The sequence below is a fragment of the Corvus cornix genome, chromosome 2 (genome assembly GCF_000738735.6).
Source record: "Corvus cornix cornix isolate S_Up_H32 chromosome 2, ASM73873v5, whole genome shotgun sequence".
Classification (NCBI taxonomy): domain Eukaryota; kingdom Metazoa; phylum Chordata; class Aves; order Passeriformes; family Corvidae; genus Corvus; species Corvus cornix.
This window is the reverse complement of record NC_046333.1, coordinates 99,096,068-99,113,464: the sequence shown is the minus strand read 5'-3', so window position 1 is coordinate 99,113,464 and position 17,397 is coordinate 99,096,068. Positions and strand designations below refer to the sequence as shown.

At 36.1% G+C, this 17,397-nt stretch overlaps 1 protein-coding gene across 2 annotated transcripts in view; it reads left to right on the top strand.

Moving 5' to 3' along the window:
* LOC104687256 (cadherin-7) overlaps positions 1-17,397 on the top strand; it is a 92,744-nt gene that overhangs the window by 50,207 nt on the left and 25,140 nt on the right. For both annotated transcript variants that reach the window (XM_010396271.4, XM_039549662.1), the window contains exons 5-7: positions 907-1,074; positions 2,358-2,545; positions 14,050-14,303. In XM_010396271.4, the coding sequence (XP_010394573.2) occupies positions 907-1,074; positions 2,358-2,545; positions 14,050-14,303 (610 nt within the window). The remainder of the gene's footprint in view (positions 1-906; positions 1,075-2,357; positions 2,546-14,049; positions 14,304-17,397) is intronic.

The window sequence follows — 17,397 nt, the reverse complement described above, 5'->3', positions numbered from 1 at the left end:
CTAAGCAAACATTCAACAAATAGCAGATGAAGAGATATGTGTCCCAATGTGCCTCTTCTTTATTTAGCTTGTTTATGTTTCTTTTACTGCTGACACTATGTGCTGGTGGAGTAAACGGCTGCCTCTCTGGAAATCAGGGTTAGCAGCTGTACTATGTTCTGAGCATGAAATATTCATAAAATCATCATATTTTGAGAAGGCATATTTATTTTTTGATGTATATCAGCATAGCTGAAAGGATGGAACACTGAATTTTCTTCTAGTTTTCATTTCACATCAGTTAATTAATTATGCAGGTCATCAAATGGACACAACAAAAGCTACTTCAGATATTTAAGTATTTCATTAAAAAACAAAAAAACCCTTTTAATTATGCCAATGATTTAGAAGGGGATATTGTTCAATATATGGTAAAATAAGATAATTTCATATATCTGCAAAGTGTGGCATGTTATCAGTATGGGTAGGAGTTAATGTGTTGAATGTGTATTCAAAAGATAGTGAAATGAATCTTGATCTTAGAATCTTAAAAATGAGAGCAGAATATTCTGTTCTTCCTAGCTCTAAAAGAGTAGGAAAACAAATAGAGAAGATTACATCTTCCAGGGAAGGGAGTGTTACCCACGACACTATGAAGTCTAGTTCAGGGAGAAGGTATTTGGAAAACAATCATGCACAGCGTTACCCAGTGAATCTAGGAATAAATAAAAATTGGTGGGTTTTGGTGACTATTTAAAAAAAGCTTATGGTATGTCAGTGCAATTCCTAGTCAAAACCTGTGATGTTAGTGTTGGAATTAATTCATTCCACTCTTGCTGCAACCACTGATCTGCTTTTACCTTTCAAAGGCAAACTGATCTTTCACACTAGTGTATTTTTGCTTGTGCAATCCTTGTCTTTCTGCAGGTGTTATCAAGACTGCTCTTCCGAATATGGACAGAGAAGCCAAAGACCAGTACCTCTTAGTTATCCAAGCAAAGGACATGGTTGGGCAGAATGGTGGATTGTCAGGGACTACATCTGTGACTGTCACCCTGACTGATGTTAATGACAACCCGCCCCGCTTTCCACGCAGTAAGTTACTTTGTAAATACATGACTTGTAATGTTATTCCTAAACACTGCTATTTTCTTTACACACTGTGCTTTTTCTAAACAAAAAGTGCTTATTGTCCATGTTAAGTAATTTGATAAACACTGACTGCGAGTTATTATTATTATTATTTAGTAAGCATTGTTTTTCATTACCTCGTGCATACCAGATCAGTTGAAATGAAATGGCGTACAGACGGGACATTTATTAATGTATTTTACTTCCTCTCTGTGAATAAATAGACAAAAAAATATATCCCAATAGATACTTAGGTCTTGCCAGTTCAACTTCCAGATTCTTTAACTTGACCCTTAATCCCTCATATTCCTTTGGCATTTCCACATGCTTACAGTGTTTCCTAAAGAGTTAATCACAAAAGAGCCGGAAAGTCACCTTCCCTCCATTTGATTTCTTTGACCAAGGTGGCTCTCATCCAAACCAAAGAAAGGAGCACACAGCTGTATGTTCAAACCTGAAGAGCTCAGTTTATTCATAGCATTCTGTCTGGGGTGCTATTTTCTTAATAATAAAAAAAAAAATTACTTGGTAACATAGAATTAAAATAATGTGAAGTATATATTCATGTCAGCTCCAGCCTCACCTCCAACGATGGAAAAAATAGATCTGGACATAATAGATTTCCTGTTATTTCAAGCCACCAACTGCTTGAAATAATAATAGAATAACTGAAGCTGTTTTTGAAGGTGAGGGTGTTATTGGTTACAGAATGCACTCTGATATCCTTTTGACAGCATATATATCATTTTGTACTTGAATAAAAAAGCTAGAATTTTCAAGATGGTGCACTTACTGTTAAAGAAATGAATATATATTAGTTTTTAGTGATATTCAGATTAGGAACTGCCTAATCAAGATATACAGCTATAAAATAATAATAGTTTATATTAATATTATTTTACTTGCTTTTCTTTCCTCTTTTCTGAAAAACAAAGTAAAAGAGTCTCTGCATTATCAGGGATTCACATCATGATTTGCAGTTAAGTTTTGGGTTATATTTTTGCATCTTTTCCTTATACTTCTCTTGTCACATGAAGAAGTTATGCCTGTTGTACTGAGAGTCTATCACAAAGAAAACCTAGCAAAAATGGCAATTCTATTTCAAAAATGAAGAATAGATTCTTGTAGCCTGAGTAAATGCTCAGGCACATGACTTAAAGGAAGGTAGATTTAAGAACACTAGATTTATTTTTTTTGGCTTTCAGTCCCAGAAGGCTCTGAATTCATTAAATTTTATAATTTTGCAGGATCATATCAGTATAATGTCCCAGAGTCTTTGCCAGTGGCTTCTGTGGTAGCCAGAATAAAAGCTGCAGATGCAGATGTTGGACCTAATGCAGAAATGGAGTACAAGATTGTGGATGGTGATGGTTTGGGAGTATTCAAAATTTCTGTTGACAAAGACACCCAGGAGGGGATCATAACCATTCAGAAGGTGAGTCTGATTTTACCCACTGATTGTATTTGGAACTCTCCAAAATGGGGACAGGTAATGAGAGTATGAGCTTTTGTTTCTAAGAGCCTTGTCTGCTGTAAAGGTTTCCGTTGGTATATTTCATCTTGACTTCATTGTGTGATTTTGAGGTTTTTAATGATTTGTGCTGAAAAATATTCTGCATTTTCTTTGACAAGACCTGTATTGTTATGAGGAGGATGTTTTAAAGGGCCGTGTTTGAATAGGAATCTAAACTTTAGTCTCATTTGGCTTTGTATTAAATAGTAGGAAATGTGAAGATATATCTTGCAGTAAAAATGTAAGTTCCAAATAAAAAATGGATCCTGAAATTAATTTTAAAAATAATTATCTAAATGTATTTGGCTGAGGTGGTACTATTCAGAAAGCACATATTTTTAAGTTAAAATTATGTAACACTAAAAGTAGTAGGTTTACAAGATCATGTATTATTAAAAAATATTGTTTTAAAAAAATGTAAAATTTAAATAAGTATTTTTCTTCATAGCTTTCTATGTGTGCAGTTAGAAAACATTATGAAATTGAAAAATCATGTTTATATAAAAATATTAAAACTAAGCTTTCTTACATTGCTACAACATATTTTTAGACTATCCTTTTAAAAAGTAAAAATGTGCTGAAATAATTTTCAAGGAAATTTAAATTTTTTGAACAGTAATAAGTCATACAACACCTTAGAAAAATCTCTATTTCCTACTCTTTAATGGGTGAATGCTTGGCAAGGTCCCTGTGACCTTTGTTATGCAAAAGGTCATCATTTCACAGCCTAGAGTTCCCACCCAGAGCCCAATCTGCAGCTCCCACTGCAGCTGCTCACCCAGCTACCTACACTGAATGGATTCCTCAACAGCTTAATACCCCTAAAATGTGGGAATGACTTGGCATTTTTGGAATGCATGTAACTATGTTTCTGAACAAGGACCTATATACTTAATATGGTTCCATAACAGGTTTTTCTTCCCTATATTTTCTTTAATCTTTGGAACCTTCACCTATCGGTGGTGGGGTTTTTTTGTCTTATTGTGTTGATATTTTTTTCCCTTCTCTGGTGCATAGATTTCTTCTTAAAGCAATATAAAGCTTCAGTTCTGTTTCCCTTTTGAAAGAAGTTGACTGAATGATGTTGCAAAGCAATGGGCTAATTCCCTGGTGCCCTTAACACCTGTTGAGAGCTGGTAGTCATCCAGAGATGTCACAACAAATGAAGTATGTTCACCCTTGAAAGATATGTGTAATGTGAATCATCTCTTTTCAAGGAAAAAACACCCATCTTAGGCTTCTTGCAAAATGTAATTCTGCTTAGCATGTTTGAAATACAAGTGATGAAAAGTTGGTAGTCTTTTTGTTCAACAGCCAAATTCAGTGTGGCTCCTTCAGTTTGCTCATTTAAAGTTTTTGGGCAAAGATGTGGGAGAAATGTGCCTATCCTAGAGGTAGAACATTTACGAGTACCACAATGAGCAATACTTAATCAGTCAAGGTCTTCAGTTATCTGAGAACTGGTGAGTTCACTTCCATTTTTAGTATGGTTTTGTAGTCATGGTATTTGCTCCTGGAGTATCCTGATTTTAGTGCTATACAGTGGACCAAATAATTGACATTTATTATTTCTGTAATCATTTTAGCTAGGGAACTGAACTGGACTTTTAACTACTGAATATTTGCCTAAGAAGTGCTCTGTGAAATAGCTGTTGGACTACATTAAAAATTGTTGACCTGATCAAATGGTCTAATCTGTTAATCATTTTTATACCTACATACTGCCATGTTTTGACACAAGTATTCAGACATTTTTCTCTGCAGCAGTAGACCTTTTCTCTAATTCTCCTACTATTTTTGACTTTCCTCTGTATGGTAGGTAGTCCTTGGCTAGTGCCAGGTGCCCACCAAGCCAGTCTATCATCCCCTCTTCAGCAGGATGGGGTGAGAAAATAAGATAGAGAAAACCTTGTGGTTCAAGATAAGAGCAGTTTACAAAAGCAAAACTGAAGGTCACATGCACACCAAGCAAAGTGAAAAAACAGAAGATTTTATTCCTTATGGAGGTGTCTGGCCACTTCCTGGGAAGCAGGGCTTCAGTTCAAGTAGCAGTTGCTTCAGAAGGCAATGGTTGTAAATAATGAATGTCCACCCCCTCACTTCATCCCTCTGCCTTTGTCTTAGCTTTTATATCTGAGCAGACACCCTATGGCATGGAGTATCTCTTTGGTGAGTTTGGATCAGCTGTTATGCCTATGTCTCCTCCCAAGATCTTGCCCACCAGCCTACTGGTGAGTGTGGGGAATGTTGGAGTGACAGTGCTGATGCTGTGCCAGCACTGCTTGGCAGTAGCCATAAAACTGGTGTGTTGCCAACACCTTTCCAGCTACCAATGCAAAGCACAGCAGTGCTCTGCTGTGGAGAAAACTGACTGCCCATCACCCAAACCTGACATACTCTGACATACCCAAAGGCGATTCCCCATTCTGAGGGGCACCTCCCAAACCTCCAGATGTCCTTAGCTTTTCATTTTGATTCCAGGGAACCATGTGCTTTGCTCAGTGCTGAAAGACCCTCCCTGCCAACCCTGCAGAGAACATTGTCTAGAAGTGAAGAGCTGAACCACAGTGGCTATCAGGCAAATGCACCTTCTTCTGGATAATAAATTGAATAGAAGTTCATTCATAACTGTGTATGCAGATTAAGTGGCTTCAATCATGAGCCTTACCTGCTGGATCAGTCAGGTTATCCCCGCATGTTAATGTGTGCTTGTTAGTTAGAAATCAGGGAAGAAAATAAGTATGTAGCCTGGAATCTGCCTAAACATTTTACTGTTGGGCACATGACGTTCTGTACTCCTCTGAATGCAATTACCTTGCTCCTTTTCATGCCCTAAAATCAGCTGAGGTATTGAGAAACAGCTCAGCCTCAAAATGGATGCCTATCCTTTTCAACTTGTGAGTATTGATATGCTCAGATGACATGTCTGTGTACACAGTCTTTGCCTTGGCAGTAAAATGCCAAGGCAAAGACTTATGAAAAGGCACACTTTGGTTCTAAATGCAAATGGGTGCTTTAGTTTTGCATACTTCTGCTGCAATCGTACATAAAGCTCAGCAGGCTGGGCATGAAAATCACCGGCAGTAACTCTGAGCAGCTGAAGGCACTTCTCCATTCATTTTTGTGCTGGGTGTTGTGGAGAAAGTTTGGCACCTGGTTATCCGAGTTCCACACACAAGCTGAGGATTTTGCATTCTGTTTTTAGAAGGATAAGATACTTTAAGACAATTTTGAAAGTTGACTTCTTCACTCAAAACTAACACTTCTTTTAACACATGAGAAGCATTAAATTAAAAAAGAAAGAGTTTTTGTAAGAAAGAAAAGAAAACTGTGGGAAGTGAGATTTATGAATTCACTGAGCAAAGCAAGATTTTTATGTTCTTTTTTACTTTTATTCCACAATATTCATTTTATGGAGTATTAAAGAAATTGCCCAAGGATGAGCAAAACATGCAGGAAAATGATCCGGTTTGAAACAGAGACATAGCAAATACCACGATATTAGAAAGAGAAAAGTGTTACATGGTTAGGTGTATCTCAAGATTACACCTAATATTTGTAATAAGATACAAATAAGATTTGTGTGTGTTTAATTTTTGGTTTTTTTGGATTGTTTTCCATGCATGTTTGAACATATTTCTTCTCTGCACCCTGTAACACAGAGACTTCAAAACATCCAAAGTCAGTGGAAAAAAAAAATTATGGTTTTACTCTTAACAGTGATATTCATTGAAATATATGGAGTGTATTCTTCCTTTCTTTATAGCTCTTCTGCATTGCTATAAACCCAGATATCTCTTTGGCTTGCACAGTTTATTCAGGATGTATTTTTCTCTAAACATTTAGAGAACAGTGCTGTTTTCTGAATAGTAGTGGTATTTCTGCTCATAGTTCTTATAGCCACGGAAAGACAAGGGATTACAAGTTCCTGAACATGCTAGTACTGTTGCTACCTAGTGCCTAATGTCCGTGTAGATCAGCTACCAGACTAAACCTCAGCTCAAAATAACATTTTGACAATAGTCTGGGACTCTTGCAATAACTTCCTTGACCAAATGGAATCAGACAAGAGAAGAAAGCTTTCTCTGTGTTTCTATCCACTTGGTCTTTATCTTTTGAAAGAGTAAAGAGTAGGATTGTACTACCTTATGCAGCACAACTAGGAAGCATGTGTATCACTGTACAGTTTTTGCAGCCATATGGATTTTCACATACTCATCGCACCTTATTTTATTTTGTCCCAGTTAGGATATTTGAATCAGGATTAAATGAATGAGATGTGAAGTTCACGTATTACAGGAAGTTGCTTAATTTCATTCTAAACAAAAACCCGCCAGCCCCCACCAAAAAAACCCAAACCAAAACAAACCAATCAAACAAAAACAAATAAATGAAAAACCCCCCACACAACGTTTTTTAAATATTTAGGACAAGGACTAATTTTGTTCATGGAGTTATGGCTCACATAATAACAGCCTGTTATGTCTGGGTAGTATTGGGTTTTGTAAGATTAGAGAAGCTAAAAGTTCATCTAATGACAGAAGCTAGTAAAACAGTGCTGCACCATTTACTTGGTTATTGGCACTAATAAACAAAATCGCTCTCTTCTGCAATACGTTAACTGAATTCATATGCAAAAAATGTATCCCGCATTCATCTACAATGGTATATAAAACTGTGTAAGTAATTTTTAGGCTATTTTCAGCTATGTCATAATGTGAAATAGGATACGAAAAATTCTTGAAGACAAACTTTGATTCTTTTTCTTCGTTTTTCCTCTTTCTTCAGAATTTGTTATAAAAAACGTGAATGAGACCCATAAGTAATATTCTCAGCTTAAAGGGAGGGTGGGAAACTGGTAGGAAAGCTAATAAGGGTCTTTTCCTGTAACCTACTATATTCATACAATTTGTTGCCTAGTAGCTACAAGTCCCTGTGGAAATATTCCCACTCCTTTATTTACTTACTTTCTCTTTTGTTAAATAACACTAACAAATAAATGAAAAGTTCTCACTTGTCAAATGAAGCAGAAGAGATCTTTTTTATCCTGTTCAGAGCAGTTCATGCTACAATTCTGATGTTGCAAATAATGTGAGTTTGGCTAATCTCTACACCATAGCACAGTCTCTGTAGTAAATCATAGAACAGAACAGAACAGAATAAAATAGATAGTATTTTAAATACTATCTATATACTAAAATAGATAGGATAGTATCATTAAGGTTGGACGAGACCTTCAAGTTCATCAAGTCCAATCTTTGACTGAACACCACCATGTCAATTAGACTGTAGTGCCTCATCCAGTCATTTCTTGAACACTTCCAGGGATGATGATCCCCTGTGCTGCCTGTTTCAATGCTTAAGTACCCTTTCACTGGAAAAAGTCATCATGATGTCCAGCCTGAACATTTTCCTGGCACAACTTGTGGTAGTGTTGCCTTGTCCTATCCCTAGTTACCTGGGAGAAGAGGCTGACCCCCACCTCACTACAATCTCCATTTAGATAGTTCTAGAGAATAGTTCCCTCTGAGCCTCCTTTTCTCCAGGCTAAACAACCGCGGTTCCTTCAGCCACTCCTTATATGACTTTAGTCTCTAGACCCTTCATGAGCTCCATTGCCCTTCTCTCTACACTCCAACACCTCCTGAGTGGGGAGCCCAAAACTGGACAAGGTGTGGTCTCAGCTGTGCCAAGTACAAGGAGGGCAGTCACTGCCCTGGTCCTTACAGACACACTGCTTTTGCTACAAGCCAGGATGCCATGGGCCTTCTGAGGCACCTGGGCACACGCTGGCTCATGATCAGCACCCCCAGGTTCTTTTTCTGATAGGCAGCTTTCCAGCCACTCTGCCCCCAGCCTGAAGCACTGCAGGGGTTGTTGTCATCCAGGTGCAGAACCCTGCACTTTTCTTGTTGAACCTCACACAATTGGCCTCAGCCCGTTGATCCAGCCTCTCCAGATGCTACTGCAGAGCCTTCCTGCCCTCCAACAGATCAACACTCCCACCCAACTTACTGTTGTCTGCAAAGTTACTGAGGTGCACTCAATCCCCTTACCCAAATTTCTGATAGATATTAAACAGGACTGGACTGAACACTGAGCCCTGGGAAACACCACTGGTGACTGGCTGGCAACTGGGTGTAACTCCATTCACTACCGACTCTCTGAGCCTGGCCGGCCAGCCAGCCAGCCAGTTTTTAACCCAGTGACGAGTGCACCTGTTGAAGTCATGGGCTGCCAATTCCAAAGTAAAACTAAACTAGATGTGTAACTTACGTTTAAGCTGGATTTAGGAAAACATCCATCTTGTGTGATCTTTTCAGAAAAAAAAAGAAGTGTTGTAGAGTTTATGAAAAGGAATTGGGCATTTATATTTCTTAGACGTATTTCAAAATTTTTTCTTCGTTCACACCGTGACTCAGTTCTCCATCTGTAGAGTAGGATCAATTCCTTCCTGTGGTTTCATTTGTAATTTACATACTGCTATCAGTGCTCCGTTCGTAAGGACTGAGATCATTTGCATAGCTCAATTTCACAGTGGTGAGGGTGTTTGGAGAAAAAGTGTAATTTTTTTTGCATATATTGGAGTTTTAAAAAATGTGTCAGATTTTTCTCTGCAGTAGAAATCCTAGAATTGAAGAAACAATTATGGAAGTGCATGATGATCCAGTCATTTAATACAACAGATTCTGAAGTGTCCATGCAAACCTATGTACAATTTTGAAGTGAATTCATGTTGATTTTTCACATCTTGATTCAGAATCCTGATTGTAATACATATTAATGGAGTCTTGGCTTCACTTGGCTTCACTTTCTAAGCAAAATACATACACAAACCCTTATTTTTTGTGGTTTCCAAAGCACTATTCATAGAAATAGTGTACTAAAAAAGGCATCATATAAGTACAGATTTCACTTTATTCACGAAGTTGCAGGCTAAAGTTAGACTTCAGTAATGTTAATATCTTAGTAGTAAAACATCTAAAGATTAAAACAGATGCTCTGTATCCACCTACACTTTATCAAATATTTGTTACTTGAAGTAGTTATGGTAATTTAATAATAAAAAAAGGCTGCAAGGTATATTTTTATTTTTGCGACTTTTTGAAATGTTATGAGATGTGATTCAAGCCATTCAGAAGTCTATGGAGAGATTTTAGTTGACTTAAGGGGGGAAAAAAAGACCAAAAAACCCCTAAACACTCTGTAGAGTTAGGGTTGCAATGTCTTACTGCAGAAAGTGACAAGCATTAAGATTTCCCATGGTAGAGTTCTTGCTCACTTTGCCTTCATTTCTACCCTCAATACACAGCCCTACCACAAATATCACCAACCAGTTTGAATGTCAAAGGAAAAATAATGTTGCAAAGCACTTTCACATAGAAATTGACTGCTAAGAGATTATTTTAAAACCTGAGTTCATTCTAAAAGCAATACTGGCAATTATAAAATGGGGGTGGGGGGAGGAGAGGGTTTATGCATGAGCTTTTGAGTGAAGAGCTATCTTTCCATTACTGTTAACATTTCTTAATTTTTTTTTTTTTGCTAGAAATTTTTCTTTCAATTCTGTATCAGAGTTTACAATGTAAGAACTTGAGGCTTCCATGGTTCCTTTGAGAGATTGTGTGCATTTGTTTGATGTACTGCAGTTTTCAATATAAAACCTCAACTGGGCTTAAAAATGGGATTTTCACCTCTGAAAAGTGCATTATTACAAAGTTACCATACAGTAAAAATGAACATTATAAAAATGGGCTTTCCTTGAGTTATAACTTCATATCCAGCCTCTCTAAAATAGAAGACTTGTTTTGTAATTTCCTTCAGAGAGGATAAAATTCTTAATCCTTAAAAGTAAAAGAAGAAAAAAAAAAAAGACAGACCTCAAAAAAAGGAAAGATTAATGGATCCTGCACAAGATCTAATCAGATAATACTAATGCAGAGATATTAATGAAGCTGTCAAGCGCTATTCACTGTACTGAAGGACTGAAGTATACATTGTCCGTTTAACCTTCACCACTGATGTAGTGATTTGCAGTCTGTTAACTTGGTGTTCCATCACTGGAATCTTGTGCTTTTGTTATAGCAGGAAATAACAAAGGCACAATCCGAAGGCCATTTAAATAATGCTCTCTGTATAACAGACACCAGTGATAATTAGATAAGAAGAAATAAAAAAAGGAAAATATTTTCATTTCACTTTCTGTCTTTCATTAGTGTGTGTAGCATCTAATTTCTTCATTATATTAGCTAAGAAATGTTGAAATATTTACGCCAGGTCAAGAGTCCTTGCTTATTAATCATACTTTAGATATCCCGTTCATTTTTCCTAGATTATATTCTGCGTCAAACCCTGATTGATACCTCTGTATTCCTCACAGGAGCTAAGGTTGTGTATCGTAGAGCAACAGATTGAGGACAATGACTGTAGCTTTTGTAGGCATTGCTGCACCCCACAGGAGCCAGGTTCTACTAGAAAGAGCTTAAATAAAACATTACTTCCACTGCATAACACAGTAATACTTGATATTGTAAAGTCCCTTTGCCAATCCATACTTACCCTCTTCTAAACATCAACTTTTCTCCACTGTATCTGTACATAGATTAGATTTTTAAAATTTATTTATTTATTTTTTGTTAACAAGGATCCTTATATATTTTGGATACTGTCAGCAGCATTGGGTACCCAAAGATATCTGAGGGAATCCTAGGGAAGGATTCATGTTGCTGAGAGCAGATGTTTACTTCTTTCAGTTATTGAGACTCCCTTACTAGTGACTGGTGAAAAACAGGCATTCACAACTAGACCAGCTGATTTCTTTCCTGGAAGAATTTTGCTACAATCACTCTAAACACCATATGGTGATTTTCTTAGATGTACATGGCTACATTAAAGAAGGTTGAACATGCTCTTAGTAAGTAAGGCTGTTTAGAATATGCATCTACACCACTGTTATTTTTTCATCCTTTTCTATGAGGAAATACTTTTCTAATGAAAGTGTATTTTTGGTGAACTCCCTACTAGTCTAACACTCCCTCATGATAAACATTCACATGAAAAACCACATTTTTATGATTTCAGTTAATAAAGTTCTAACTTAGTCTTCTTTAATCAATACAGAAACTTGGGGGTGTCTTAAAATTAATTTAAATAGTATTTCTTTTTTGTTGTGCTAGTCTATTAAAATGTATCTAATTTGTTCAATTACATATATTGTGCTGTATGTATTGTGTCTATTAAATCAGAGATTTCATAATCTTTTCTACTTAGAAGGACTGTGCTGTTGACATTAATATAGCAGAAGAAGCAATCTTGTCTGCAGTTTCATGATATATTTCCATGTGTTTGATATCTCTGTAATCTAAGTCACCCTACAACAGATATCATTAATGGGGACAAATTAGCTTTCCTTTCTCCACTAAATACTTTTGTACATTTTGACTGAAAATATACTGTTTGCTAAAGGGTCAGTGTTTTTGTTTATTGAGGGGGAGTTTTGGTTTGGGTTTGTTTTTTTTTTGAAGTTCAACAAATATTAGCCTTTTGTCTTTGACATTTTTCAGGTTATCATTTCTTTATTTAGTATGCTGATTTTTCAGGTTATAATTTTTTTAATTAATAGTTTGCTTTTATTAGATAATGTGATGCTTTAAGATATTTGTGTGCTTGTTTGTCTTCTCTTTAACCTTGCTGCTCATGGTCATATCACTTGCCTAATTGTTATCACCACAGAATGAAGTTTCTGGGGCATTTTTCATCTTTCCAGTATCACACTGCATTTGCATTATGGCTGTGAGGTTGTTTCATAACACATGTATTGTACTTAAATATAAAACCAAAGTGAAAATAAAAAATAATAAACATGCTTTACTAATGAATACTGACCAGTTGTATCCAGTAGAGTGGCAAGTATCCAGATAACCTTTCTATTTCAGCATATCTGTTTTCCTAGAGCTATGGATACTGCAACTCTGATTCAATGCAAGAAGTAAGTGCTTGCATAATGTGAGGATCACACGTAATCCCAGTCGGAGAAGCCTTTTGCTGCCACACAGAGTTTGTAAAAGTTCAGTGCCTTTCTGAGTGTGCTGTGCTGCAGTTCATTTTTCATATTTAAATCTAGACTGTTTGCAGCTGTATTATAGCATCAGCATAATCGCTGACTTTAAGATGCTCATTTGGGATTTATCCCACTGTAACTAGATGGAGAACTTAGGCCCTTGCAGGTCAACAGATGTGTGTTTCACCTCTGCTGCTCCTCTGAGTGAATACTGGAATGTTTCGCAGATGCTGGAGGATTAATTTGCAAGCACTTCTCAGATCCCTATGATGTATTCAGTAGCAGAACTACAGTAAAACATTTTTAATCTATTTTATACACTTGGAATTAGAGTTTGAAGATATTGAGTAACCAGACTGCAGCTTTAGAAGTGCTTGGGTATTTTGCTGCTGTTTTTGATGATTAAACTTGGAATTACAGAGGAATAGTTAGCTGGATGTTTGGTGCAAGCTGACAAAGTAAGACTATAGATACAGGGTAAATGGTTCTAATATTAACTTGATGCTTTCTTTCAGTAATGGTCTGTGAGCTAAAATGATTTTTTTTCCCTCAAAAATAATTTTCTTCTTTTTGGACTGTCCTCCAGATCACAGATATCTCATTTATTGTGGCGGGTAATTTTTGATTCTAATGCAGTATTTATTTGAAAAGAAACTGTACTTCCATCAAAGAAAATTAAAGCAGAAGGAAAGTATAAAAAAAAATGTGCATTTTGCTTAATAAGCAAAACAATACAAAACAATCTCCAGGCTTCATTGCAGTACAAAATATTGCCATATAAGCAGTGTCATTTAAGCAATTGCCACATTTTCTACGCAATTTTATAAAAGCTTGAAGAAAGAATTGTTTAGTCAATCCAAATACTATGAAAAACCAATAAATTCCAAGGAAATTTAAAATAAAAAAATCCCACCTACAATTTTCTGAATGAGGTGTTTTCACCTATAAGTAACCTGAAAAGATCGAGTTCTTATGTCTGTGTAGTATGTCCCATTGTATTTGCCATTAGCTTAGATAAAATATTAATAAGACAAAAATAAGTATTAATTCACAGTAGTGAAATAATACGTGAGAATTTGGTCCTCACAGAAGTTACAGAAAGTTTTGCCATTATCTCATAAATTTGTTTCACTCACGAAGTAGAACTATCATTATTTTTAAAGTCATTGCAGAATATTCACCTAGTGAGACACTGCAAATAGTGTTTTGAGAAAGCTAAAAAACATCAAATATGGTCTCTCAGTCAAAGATGCTGGTTGTATACAAATGGCAAAGGTAATTTTGTGTTTACTGAAAGTTTTAAGCGAAACAGTTTTGCGTCAATGTTGCTGAATAATAAAATTTCCTAATAACCTTGCCCATATAGGAGCTGGATTTTGAAGCTAAGACAAGCTATACTTTGAGGATAGAAGCAGCCAATATGCATGTTGACCCTCGTTTCCTGAGTCTGGGACCCTTCAGTGATATGACAACAGTGAAGATAATTGTAGAAGATGTTGATGAGCCACCTGTATTTACTTCACGTTTGTACTCCATGGTGGTGTCTGAAGCAGCAAAGGTTGGCACTATCATTGGAACCGTAGCCGCCCATGATCCAGATGCCTCAAATAGTCCTGTCAGGTAATTCTAAGAGGTCTTAATTATTTTTTCAGCCTTTGCATTGAAGTTGTTCATCTTGTGGTGGGAGGGGTTTTGGTTACACTGAAAGTAATGAATAAGCTTTATTCCCTTACAGAGGGGAGATTCAGATGTTGTATGAGTTTGCATGGTTTGACTTTTATAAACTGAACTCTGAAAAAACCTCTGAAAAAACCTGTTATAACCTGAACCTCTGAAAAAAAAATATATATTGAAATCTTTGTGCAACAAAGAAGAGAAGATAGAGTTTCAGAACCCCAAAAGAAAATATCACCTAAAAATATCACTCATGTTTATTACTTTCTAAGCTTAGGAAGAGCCTATTATTATCTATAGCAAGTTATGTTCTCTTAAATCAACCAGGATCAAAAATTATATTTATAATATATGTGTATGCTTGAATAATGTTTTACAGTCTGTGTGCACTAGGAATCAGAATAGAACAGGACATAAATCCCCACATGGTAAACCAGAGCTGAGGTCCCACAGCAGGAAACATTAGTAAAACTCTTTACATGAGAGAAGCGGACAGGCTGAGATGTATCCTGTTCTAGTCGGGATGGTTAAAGGCTTTTGGTTTTGTAAATTTTTCTGCAGCCAAATATCTTCCATTTGAATGGGAAGAGATATGATCACTGGAGATTCATTAAGCTGTCAAGCCCCTCTTCCTTTGTCTTCAGTGTCTGAAAAACCTGCAAGTCTTCCACAATATAATGTCCAAGATCTTTAAGAAACCATAAGAGAACACAAATTCTCAATCATGTTTGCCTGTATCTAAGGTTAGATCTGAATGGCAAAGACTCACCACCTTAGCTAAACCAGTAATGAACTACTTGTTATTTTTCTTATGCAGAATATTAATTCTCAAATGAACATGCAAAGGATTTAACAAGTAATGGTTATGACTTAGGAACTCTGTGAATTTAAACACCTGCAGGAGGAGGAACACATACACAAAACATAGTGCTTAGTTTCATTTGTTTTTATTGCTCACTTAGGGCATAAATAGGAAAGACCATTGCAGGTACTTGTTCGGATGTCATTTGTTTTGGTGATGTTAAGTCTTTCCTTTCATGCATTGAAAATGAGCTTGGGAACATAGTGTGTTTCTAAAGCAGTGATCTTATATTGCAAAAGTAAAGCATATGTTTCACTCCTAGAGGTGATGCAAGTGTTCTATCTCTTTCGTTATATATTTGCAACATATTCAAAATAGCTGATTCCTATCATGTATAAACAAGTCCTGGATGAATGTTTGGCATGGATTTACTTGTGAAATTTATCTTTGCTGAGCTCTTTCTTTGCTGTGGCAGTATTTTCTGGCACTGATGCTAGCATCTGGTGTATAATATCTGGTTTAGCAGAATCATTTAGGCTTAAACACAGTTCCATTAATACAGGCCATGGTCATAGTACTTTTGAGTCCTGTGTAAACATAGAGGTGAGTTTATTTGCCTTGATCTTGTTAATTTTTACAATTCCAGCATAAAAATTAGTTATATCACCAACTAACATCTTGAAGATTCCTTCTGCTTCAAAGTTGTTTGGAATTTGAGGGAGAGCAAAAAGGAAAAGTAGTGAGGATTTATCTATATCCTTGTGAACCTGCTATGTATATTGTCGAAGGTACTGAAAGATCACATAATTTAAAGCTGTTCTGCATATGCTTTGATACATCAGAGACAGATTCACCTAAAATTGGAATGTGAGGAGGATTAATGCATAAAACTTTTCATGATCTGTTTAAGAAGTTTAAATTATTAATCTATAATAAGTATTCCAACTTCCAAACATTGGATTATATTGATACTGATTAAAAACTGATTTGTTACAATTCAGAAAATGTTGAAATTACAAGATCAGACACAAAACCTTGACTAGGGAAAATAGAAATGTTTTGAAAATAAAAGGTTATCTCATAAGGTCCAGAGAACTATTGGTGTTTGAACTAGCTTAAATAAAGGATTTAAACTCCTGCAGCTCAAAGATTTTCAAGTATTAATGGCTGTGAGGAATTAAAGGATTAAAAGTATTTAAAATATTTTCTTTTAGAATTTGAGTATGGATACAATGCTCGTAAAAAAGGGAAACTGCTTGTTTCCTATGCATAAAATTATTTTTCTCCTTGTTTCATAAGAATCTGTCATTCAATTTATGTAACTTGTTTTCTTTTCCTCCCTCCCTCCCTGTCTCCCTCCTTGTCTCCCTCCTTTGCTGCTTTCTTCCTTTTCATCTTTCTCACCTCTCCATCTCCATCTCCTCCTTCTCCTTTTCCTTTCTCCTTCTCCTTATCTTTCTCCTCCTTCTCCTTTGACTCTTCAAGTTGCATAGTGATAGTCTTAATAATTTAGAAATCTAAGGATTTCTAAGGGAAATCTGGCAGGAGATTGAATCTTAGCTATGAGGCCTGCCAAGACTGACTACACAGCAGAGGTGACAGGTATCGTCTCATGGGGAAACTTGCCAGCCACAAAGCAGCTGTAGAGCACTGACCAAATAAACATCAGTGCTGGCAAGAAATAAAGTGAAAAATGGCCTACAGTTAACACAAAATGAAAGAAGAAAAGAAAAAGCGAAGGAGGGAAAGCAGTAATCCATGAAAACTGCTGTTACTGTTGTTGTTGCAACTCGTTAGTCTCTCTCTCGCTGTGACATAATGCAGCAAAACAATTCTATCTATGTAACAAGTCTCTGCACTTAGATTATAGAGCTAAGAGGGATAGTTCAAAAAACAGTAATACAGTAAAGAAGAAGATGGTGTATTGCAACACAGAACAAACAAATTGTTTGGTAAGATTGTGTCTAGGAAGTCCCATTTTTTAATTGTCTTCCATAATTCTCTCTTTTTATGTTGTTCAAGAAATTTGGTTTGTGTTATATCAATAATTTAACATATTATCAGTGTGACAGTAATTGCAATGATCACACTTGATCTGATTCAGACATTTTAATTCATCCTGAGTACGGGGAAGTGCTCTGGAGTACATACTTGACCTGAATGAGAGTGCAAGAATCTGACCCAATAATAAATCAAATGTTGAGAATATTCCAGTTGTAAATCTAAATTTGCCTAATC